Source organism: Rhagoletis pomonella, unplaced genomic scaffold, assembly GCF_013731165.1.
Source record: "Rhagoletis pomonella isolate Grant_MI unplaced genomic scaffold, Rhpom_1.0 Rhpom_scaffold_00503, whole genome shotgun sequence".
Taxonomy (NCBI): domain Eukaryota; kingdom Metazoa; phylum Arthropoda; class Insecta; order Diptera; family Tephritidae; genus Rhagoletis; species Rhagoletis pomonella.
The window spans coordinates 60,560-71,185 of NW_023459057.1; the positions used below are offsets into that span (position 1 = coordinate 60,560).

Below are 10,626 nucleotides of genomic sequence, written 5' to 3' on the forward strand. Positions count from 1 at the left end.
CCAAGGGTATGCGATTGATTTCGTATATCTCCATACCAATTTCCAAAACTCTACCATGCACACTTTCAGAGATATGTAGCATGAGAAATTCGGTTTGTATGGGAAGTGCCACGCCCCCTTTACATATAGATTTTTTTCAGCCTAAAACCATCCTTGGGACACGTGCGGCAGGTGGCAGTTTCAAAAAAATCGGTTCAGCCGCTCTCGAGCCTTGCGAAAACTAACAAACGGCTTTCTAAATAAATATTAGTTGAGATATATTATATATTATAATTATATTTTGACAGTATCCGTTGTTTCAGATTGGCGCAAAAAAATCCTGCCTAGTGACGAATTCGCCCCTTGATATGGTCGTTACTTAAAGCTATTTATATTCGAAATTGCATGAAAATTGGAAAACAGGAATCTATAAGCTTATCCAGGCAAAAAGCTACCTACGTACCGAATTTTAAGCAAATCGGACCATGAATACGATTTCTTCGAACAGATCGGTCCCTGGTCCACTTCTCGGACAAAATGGATCATATATGCTAATATATGCTAAAAAGCTACCTACGTACCGAATTTTAAGCAAATCGGACAGTAAATACGATTTTTTTGGAATAGATCGGTCCCTGGTCCACTTCTCGGAAAAAATTGATCACATATGCTAATACATGCTAAAAAGCTACCTGCGCACCGAATTTTAAGCAAATCGGACCGTAAATTCGATTTTTTCGAATAGATCGGTCCTGGACCACTTCCCGGAAAAAATGGGTCATATATGCTAATATATGCTAAAAAGCTACTTACGTACTAAATTTTAAGCACATCGGACTATAATAAGATTTTTTCGAATAGACCGGTCCCTGGTCCACCTACCCGAAGAAAAGTAAAATTTTTTTAGCCTAAAACATGGTGGTTACCGAAAGCTATTTGTATCATGAAAATCGGACCAGCCGTTCGCGAGATTACCTGTTACAAAAAAAAAGGGACTTCTCTTTATATAATTAGTATAGAAGTATAGATAAACGGGAAGAAATAAGACAAGTATCTTAATCCTTTTAGAAACAATGAATTTTTAATTTATCTTGCTTAGTAATACCCAGGGAACGTGAGAAGACCCTTAGTAAAAGTATCAGATGAATAATTTTCTAGAACACAACCACGAACTTCCAAAGTTGCTTTTTGAGGGGTTTATTGAAGTAGGGGTCGAAACGACTCTTTCGGGCGGGAGCTAATGGGTTAAAATGTCCTTCGAAAATATTTCCCACGCGATTTTGTTCAATTTCGATATTTATTTAACCATTTTTCCACTGTTTTGAAAACTACTTGGGACGGGATATGAAAACCTTAGTAGGTCATAAAATAAAAACCCGAGCTAACTTTTGCAAATCCATCGAGTGTTTTATTGCTGGATATGTATACTTTCAGAAAATATTAGCAAAGTCCGAGCTGGTTTGAATTGCCACAAAATTGTCGCACAGTGTAATATATTGGCGCTGACACTTTTGCTTGTTTGGTTTGGTCGATCTTTTCTTCCAATTTGTGGCGTGCACCTTTATGTTGTCACACAAAAAGCAGGGACCTGCAATTTAACGTTGCACCTAGGTAGATTTAGTCGATTTTGGCGGCAAAAAATATTTTCTGATCTATATCTGTCCTAAGAAGATGAAAGAGAGAGACACATTTTTTCGCTGATTTATTATAAAAGCATAGTCTATACTACAACAAAATACATAAAAATAATGCTTCCAAACGTTGTGCAAAACTCAGGAATATTCAATAAATTTACATACAGATGCAACTTTCTATTCCAGTCTCGTAGAAAAATTTTGAGTCCGCAGTTTGTAGCCCATTAAATTTAAGTATAATTAAGTGCAAGTGTAAGTTTCTGAGAAATCGCGTTGATTTTTGGCAATTTTTTTGCTGACAGTTTTCAATGCTGACTGTTTTGGGAACAAAAAAATTTAACCCTAAGCTTATTATATATTTAACTCTGGATGTTCTGCAAGTGGGCCTTAGAAAGTAATTAATAACACAGGGCAACAAAATTGGAAAAAACTTTGTAGCTGCAAATGTTAAAGATGTTTTTGATAGACTTTTTTGTGCTGATTACGAGTCCGTAAGTATAAAGTTTCCATCAACTCCAGACTTTGAGAAATACGAGGTCAACGTGGCAAAAAATCGCGTTTTTGCAATATTTGAGTAGCTGATAGAAGGTAATAGAACTTTCCACTTAGGCTTCAATTAAAGCTAGAATTCTCGACTGCTTTCCCTAAAACACCATCCTTGCACCTTGACCTGATGGTCACTTATAAGTTCTGAACACATTGAAAACAACGAGCTACGGGCCACAGCCAGTCTTCGGTCTTCGGCATGAGAAAACGTCGCTCTTGGTCTGAGAAAACGTCATTTCCTACCCAAATACGTCCTTTTCAAATGTATGCACACAGAATTGTTCTTACTAAACTTTTATTGTATACAAAGGTACATAAGTGTATATGTAAGGTATATTATTCGACAGAGCACATTTAAAATTCATTGTAAACTGGTTTGAGATCGTTAATATAAAAATAATTTTATACATACACTTGTGACCAGCTGATTAAGTCATCAATATTTTGATCGATTGTGGCTGTTTTGCTTTTGTTTATTTAATGTTTATAATTTTTCCATAAAAGCCTAGCTCATTATATAACAAACGAAATATAAATCCACATTTCATTTGTGCAAAAATTGCAAAAAAACTGCAAAGTTTCAGCTAGATTTTCAACTTTTTATTCGGATTTTTAAGAATTTTTTGAGTATGCAGTTTTGTAGCCCATTATTTTCCAGGGTAATTAAGTGCAAGTTTTAAGTTGCTAAAGAATCGTGTTGATTTTTAATATATTTTTTTTCTCTTGTAGACATTTGGTTAGGTGGTCGGTTGTCGAAAATGCTAAATTACGTTCTGCTAAGAAGGAACATAGCAATATTTCAGCCTTTTTTTGCGTTCATTACATTTTCAATGAAGTCTTAAAAAAGTCGCCTACTTTTTTCTGACTTTTTATGCTGCTACAGCTTTTTTGATGCTTTTGCGAGCGCGCCTGTTCAGCTTTCCTGATCAGCTTTCCCTGATTTGGCTTTTAATGTGCAATTGCAAACATTGCAATAAGCCTCGTAACCTCAAGTGTTTACAAAACCAGCCTTTGAATGCGGGATCCTTAATCCAAGAATCCAAAAAATGCGCGTACGCTTGGTTTGCATCGTATTTAAGTCATTTGTGTACAAAGGATAAATATCTTTTGAAGAAGCTGCTGCAAAAAACAAAGCTTGTTACGATTTATTAAGAAAATAATTCAAAATCAGTTCTACTTACAAGATTTAGTAACAGAGAAAAATTATTGGGAAGGTAAAAAACGTATTTTTTTGCACAAAAAACGTCCGAACGTCAACAAGATACAAAAAACGTCCAAATGACGTTAAAAACGTCAACCTGGTAACGCTGGCCACAGCTTCCAATTTGTTATCTTCATTATCTAAACGCTTTGTCGATGACGACATGATTTTTTTTTTGAACGCGGCAGCGACATCACGAATTTGTATGAGTTTGACATAAAACAAGAGGAAGAACCTTATCTGTCGCTGGAAAAATGGAAATAAATCTAATCTGGCCACAACCACAGCCGTCGCGTAGCCCGATCGTCGCCAAAATAAATATCTACCTAAGAGTACGTGTTAAAATAATTTGACAGCTTTGGTCCGTAGCTCGTCGTTTTCATTGTGTTCGGGCTAATAATCATATATTGAACAGCGAAAACTGATTTTGGCGAAGTTTGAGTATCTATCGCTATTAAAAAAAAAGGTGATGGAACCTTCCACTTACGCTTAAATTGAGGCCAGGACTTTCTACTACAACCCTTGAAAATAGCATTCCGATATTTTGATCCTAAGGTCACTTATGGTAATTTATTGAACCGCAAAAACAGATTTTTGGCAAAATTTTATTTTCTATAGCACAATTTTCCATTATTTTTATTTTTATTTTTCAATAAATGTCTATAAGTGACCATCGGGTCGAGGAGTAGGGATGATCTTTTCGGGGATAGTAGAAGAGAGTTCTAGCTTTAATTTAGACTTAAGTGAAAGCTTCTATCACCTTTTGTTTCTTTGTAAAGGCTTCTCACATATTGCAAAAAACGCGATTTTTTTACACTTTCACCACGTTTTTCTCAATATCTGGAGCTGATGGAAACTTTATACTTACGGATTTGTAGTCAGCACATAAAAAATTTAGCATTTGCCTCATCAAAATCAGTGTTGCCCTGTGTAATAGATTGGCGCTTACACATACGTTAGTGTTTGGCCGAGCTTTTCCTTCGATTTATGGCGTGCGCCTTATGTTGTCGTACAAAGGGCGATTGTATTTTTATGAGAAGCTGTTTTTCATGGCAGAAATACACTCGGAGGTTTGCCATTGCCTGCCGAGGGGCGACCGCTGTTAAGAAAAAACCTTTTTTCTACATTTTTATGCGATGTTGCTTTGACCAGGGCTTTAACCCAGGCCCTGCGGAGTGGAAGTGTGCACTGCTTACCACTACACCTCAGCGGCCACCAAAGAAAATAATTAGAAAAAATAAATATTTACTAAATTTTGTTAAAAGGCAATATCATTTCCCAGGTAGATTTAGCTCTTTATCTTTATATTTAGCTCCTGAAGCTGGATTTTTAGCTCCTAGCTCTCTTCCAGATTATCTAGAACTTTTTGAGCTCTAGAAAGTTTTAGTTGCATTTGGTAGTATAATAACATTAAAAATCTGTAACATCATTGTACAAGTGTTGACTAAAACTTACTTGGGTTTGGTGATCTCAGGCTATTTTCGATACCTTCATGTTATTCTATTTCGATTAAGATTTAGAAAAGTTCCATTCCTAATACAAATGGTGGGTAAGTAAATGGAATAAATAAAATAAAAAAAAAACTGTTTAATATACAACGCTTTTATAAATGGAATAAAAAGTAGAAAATAATATTTCTCAGTCCCACAGAATTTGTTTTGATAACTTTTGATTTTGAAATTTTAGCAAAAGTCATTATAAACAATTAATGACATTGAAAACGAAAAACGTGGAGCGCATGCAATACAAAGCATTCGATTTCATTGACAATAGTCAAACTACATAACATTCTACAGCGAAAGTACAAATTTGAGATCGATTTTAAGCGGTCGTTATTCATATGCCCACATACATACATATGTTACTTTTCATATCAATTCAAGTGTATTACATGCGCCCCACGCTTTTCATTTTCAAAGTCATAAATTGTTTATAATGACTTTTGCTAAAATTTCAAAATCAAAAATTATCAAAACAAATTCTGTGGGACTGAGAAATATTATTTTCTACTTTTTAGTCCATTTATAAAAGCGTTGTATATTAAAAAGTTTTTATTTTCTTTTATTTATTCTTTACTTTTTAGTTATGTCTGTACAAAATTTTGCAACAGATATTAAAATAATTCAACTTACAGTGAAAGAGAACAGAAGACTATGCAAGCACAATGTTGTTTGCCCACATTTAGTATAAACATACATATGTACATAAATACATATAGCAGCAGTTTAATAATAATTACTCATTTAAATTGGTTTTTGTATCTAAATCCCGTTAAACTAATCACATTTTCTTGCCAGCTACCAACAGGGTTGCTTAAGTAGCTAAAAGGAAATTTTACCCGAGTTGAGCGTTCTTTTGTCGCTCGCTTACAAAAAAATGCAGCTAGTATAAATGGTGGTCTGGACATACAAAATTCAAAGCGGTCTGGACATACAACATTGCAAGTTGATAAAAGCGTTGTAAAAACGTGGAGCGCATGCAATACAAAGCATTAGATTTAATTGACAATATTCAAACTATATACATTACATAGACCTAAAATTTATACAGCGAAGATTTAATTGACAATATTCAAACTACATACATAACATAGACCTAAAATTTATACAGCGAAAGTACAAATTTGAGATCGATTTTAAGCGGTCGTTATTAATATACCCACATACATACATATATTACTCTTCAATTTCAATTCAGGCCTATTACATGCGCCCCACGCTTTTCATTTTCAATCTCATAAATTGTTTATAATGACTTTTGCTAAAATTTCAAAATCAAAAGTTATCAAAACAAGTTCTATGGGACTGAGATATATTATTTTCTAATTTTAGTCCATTTATAAAAGCGTGGTACATTAAAAAGTTGTTTTTTTAATTTATTTTATACTTTTTAGTCTTGTCTGTATAAAATTTTGCAATAGGTACTAAAATAATTAAACTTGCAGTGAAAAGAGAACAGAAGGCTATGGGCGTGTGTGAATCGGTAGCAAAGTTCTATGGGGAAAGCTGTTGAATAATATTTTTACTATGGTGAGACAGTTTTGCCAATCTGCTGTGTGAAATGAAATCTTTTTTGACAGCAGTAAATTTTTCATAACCGCAGATTTATGCGCAATAAACTATTACAAATTGAGTGAAATTAATATTTTAAGAAAACATCTACCATCATTGATTGCAGTTCATCAACTTAAGCTTTTATTTTACGAAAAATTACACACAGCAACAATCTTTGCAATTGTCAAAATTTTCTATGCATTTGTCAAAAATTTCACTAGCCTTATGGGCTACTGAAATTTTATTCACCTCAAACTTGTCAAAAATTTACTTGCCGCGAACTTTGTTACCGATTCACACACGCTCTATGCAAGCAAAATGTTGTTTGCTCACATTTAGTATATGCCTACATACATATAGCAGCAATTAATTTCATTTAAAGGAATGGCTTGTCGTCCATTTCCGCTGTAGCGCATGTAGTGCATATTTTTAACTTCTTCTGGCGAGGCGACATCTATCCCTAGAGTTCTTCTAATTGTATGTCTTTGATATGATACCTACGACGAGGTTGATATCTAGACTAGGTTTGCCATAAATACCTTTGCTATATTTATAGTATATAAAATGGTGGTCTGGACATACAACACTGCAAGTTGATAAAAGCGTTGTAAAAATGGGCAAGTAGGTCGATTAGTTTCTACAACGTGCGCAGCAGCACACAAAACTATACCGGGCAGTAATTCGAGCTCCGATAAGCTCAGACGGTGGTTTAAAAGGAAAGCCAAAATTTAAGCGTTGATAAAACTACAAGTTCGAAATGCAGTGCAAAAACGTACATTTGATTCTATGGGAAAATGCCGACTCCACCATGAACTCTTCGATCTAGGTAAAAAAATTCAAAAATTAATTAGAAGAAAATCGTTTTTCTGAACGCGCGGATTTTGTATTTACCTTCTTAGTTTTACCGTAAGGAGAGAAGGAAATGAAATTTTTTACAAAAATTTTGCGAAGAATGATTCGTAACCCGAGTTTTTATGGTCAATTCAAATATCCGAAACTGCAGATTTTAACAGTTTGTCAAATATTTTTAGTTTATTGTCTAGTTTATATAAGTATATACATACAAATAATTGCCGTAGCAATGAATTCGAAATACATTATGAACCTTATTTTGGTTTTAAAAGTTTTTTTCAGCACTTAAATTTATAAAATTCGTTGTGTTTATTAAAATTGCGGAAACTGTAAAAACAACTTTACGTCAATAAATGCTCCACTTAAAAAAAATGTAGCTCTTCATTTTAGCTACTATTAGAATTATTTAGATGTTGTTAGCTTTTTTTCGACCATTTTAGCTCCAAACGAAATTTTTCTGGCAACACTGTTAGCATCCATCACTAAAATTATAATTATTCAGTTGTAATCAAAATTATGACAGTTAAAACATTGTTTTCATAAGATTGTTGGGCACAGATGCGTATACTAAGTATAAGTAGCACACACCGGCGTTATGCGTGAGTGGCAGGGATAGTGTGTGGTTCCTAGGCTTGTGTAGTACCAAATAAAGCCACACATTTATGTTCATATATGTTAACTTTTAATAATATCACTTTTGGCCGCCCAAATCGTCTAAATCTATATGTTGCACGCCTCCGAAAGTTAATGGTTTCATGATAAGCTTTTTCAAGACAGAAATGCACTCGTAGGTTTTCCATTGCCTGCCGAGGGGCGACCGCTGTTAGAAACAACTTATACTAATTTAGATGTTGATCGGGCTGGGATCGAACCCAGGTCCTACGGAGTGGTAGTACGTACTTCTAACTCAGATCTTGCTTCCTACATAAGTATAATAAAATATGAGTTTTCACGAAAGTGTACTTAGCGACTTCACACTCGAATCTAGTGATATGTATGTATGTATCTATGTCTAATCCATTAATTTTTATATCATTCTTTAATTATAAAATCGAAGCTTGGATCAGTACTTGCGAGATACTTGGTTAATATGTTTGAGCTGGGCTTGGATATAAAGAAATTCCATATAGTTGGTCATTCACTTGGTGGTCAAATGGGTGGTATAATTGGCAGAGAAGTGTACAGGCGGAGCGGCAAAACGAAAAAAATCTCCAGGTATACATATAATATGTATGTATATATGTATTTAGTTAGATTTATATTATATGTATATACAGCGTGGCGACGAATAACTGTTACCCAGTTTTTTTTGAGAAATAAAAGGGTCCTTTATAAATTTTGCGAAAAAAGTATTTCATTGTTAATTTTCCACAGATTTTACTTTAGTTGTATTAGTTAGTTTTTAAATTTTAATCCTTATCTACATTTGCCACCAGTGTAAACTTTGAGAGAAAATTTAATTTTCACGCAAGTCTTTTTCAGGTGTATTTTTTCTTAGGCTTTGTATAAAAAAAGTACAAAAAAAAAAGAAAAAAACTGTATAAGGTTGGTCGAATGAATGGCCGTCCTAGTCACCAGTCCGCAGTCTATTAGATTTTTGAGTATGAGGCCTTATTTTGGACAGAAGGGGGAGTATAAGGGACTCAAAATGGAGAAAATTAGCCTATGGTTACAGAAGATATGGAACAAATTAACTGACGAGGACCTGCGTACCAAATGAACTTTTCTCTCAAAGTTTACACTGCTGGCAAATGTAAATAAGGATTAAAATTTAAAAAACTAATGAATACAACTAAAGTAAAATCTGTGGAAAATTAACAATAACATACTTTTTTCGCAAAACCTATAAAGGACTCTTCTATTTCTCAAAAAAACCTGGGTAACAGTTATTCGTCGCCACGCTGTACATGCATAAGTATGTACGTATGGGCATTTCCTGCGTTACGCACGTCCTATGCGGACACACTTTTTTCATAACTTTTTTTTTGTCTTGAATAGCCTCCATTTTCATTCATCCGGCACATGTAAAAATATTTTCCATGAATAGCCTCCAGCTAGGTCACTGGCGGATTGGATTCAGCTTGTCAAATAAGGAAAATTTAACTAGACATCTAAAACGATTCAAGCATCCAACTGGTTGAACCCTTCGTTATTTTTCATGCATATGTATGTACCAGGGATGTTGCGAATATTTGCATTCGCATTCGTTATGCGAATGATTCGCATCATTTTACACATTCACATTCGACATCCGCATTCGCATCAAATGATACGAATGTTTTGCGAATGCAAATGTGTACATGGGCAGAGAGTCCACTCTAATATTGTTGAAATGGCTCTGAGTGTGTCTAACCAGTAGCTCGTTTCTGTAACTCTTCTCTACCGATTATTTCTCTACTGGTAGAGAATATACGTCATTCTCTACTACTCATTAGCAGTAGAGAACAGGGCGGCCAATTCAAGTCTCTTCGCCTTGGTAGAGAATTGTTACAGAAACGAGCTACAGGGTGCGGACAATAACCGGCTTTTAGCTTCAGGCGCTAAACGGGTAAGTAGAATATCAAGCAACATTCATGGGTCTTCACCAAGTACCGGGCATTCCAAAGTAACGGGTGGGTCATTTTAACTCGTTTTTGCTCAAACTTTTAGTAAACTCTCTTTAACTATTGATTGGACAAGTGTCAAATTGTTAACACTTGAAGTCAGATATCAGTTTATTACGAAACCGAGTATAGTTGGTAGAATGTTAAGTACCATTTTATCCTTAATGGCTTTATTATATTTTCAAATACAAACAAAACCTATTTAAGCTTGAGGCGAGTGGGACAACATTTTGTGACGTGTGGGATGAATCCCCTTTTGAGGATACATAGTTCGTGAGTAAAATGAACACTGCTGGTTTGATGTAAATATTTATTATAATTTTAATAAGGGGACCTCTTTTAAACAATGGGACACTTAAGAATTTGTGTGTTACGTTAAAAAATACATATTTTGCTGTGACGGGTGGGACATCTAGTAAGCATTTTTTTGAACTCTTATAACTTCTTACAATAAACTTATTTTTCTAAAAGGTTACCAACATTTTAAAATTCATGAATTGTTCTTTCTTTTGGATAATTATTCTTTGCATTGTCACCTTTAGTACACGAGAAAAGCCTTGAAAACTTAATGCAAAAATATTACAGCATACTATGTATATTTGTATTTATAAAAATAAAATAGAGCAAAAAGTGAAAAATAAATCGATAAAAATCTATTTCTATAGCATTGTTCTACCTGCTTTACCGTTTTCGTAGATTTTAAAGACAATTTATGTAATTTATTTTTTTACCCGAGGTGTCTTCTTCGCTGGAATGAC

At 34.2% G+C, this 10,626-nt stretch overlaps 1 protein-coding gene across 1 annotated transcript in view; it reads left to right on the top strand.

The window, feature by feature from the left end:
- The window catches only part of LOC118751040 (phospholipase A1 member A-like), a gene marked incomplete at its 3' end in the record, with an annotated part of 36,430 nt that extends 27,950 nt beyond the window's left edge, over positions 1–8,480 (top strand). The window contains exon 4 of the mRNA XM_036485803.1: positions 8,323–8,480. Within this exon, the coding sequence (XP_036341696.1) occupies positions 8,323–8,480 (158 nt within the window). The remainder of the gene's footprint in view (positions 1–8,322) is intronic.
- Positions 8,481–10,626: the final 2,146 nt, after the last annotated feature.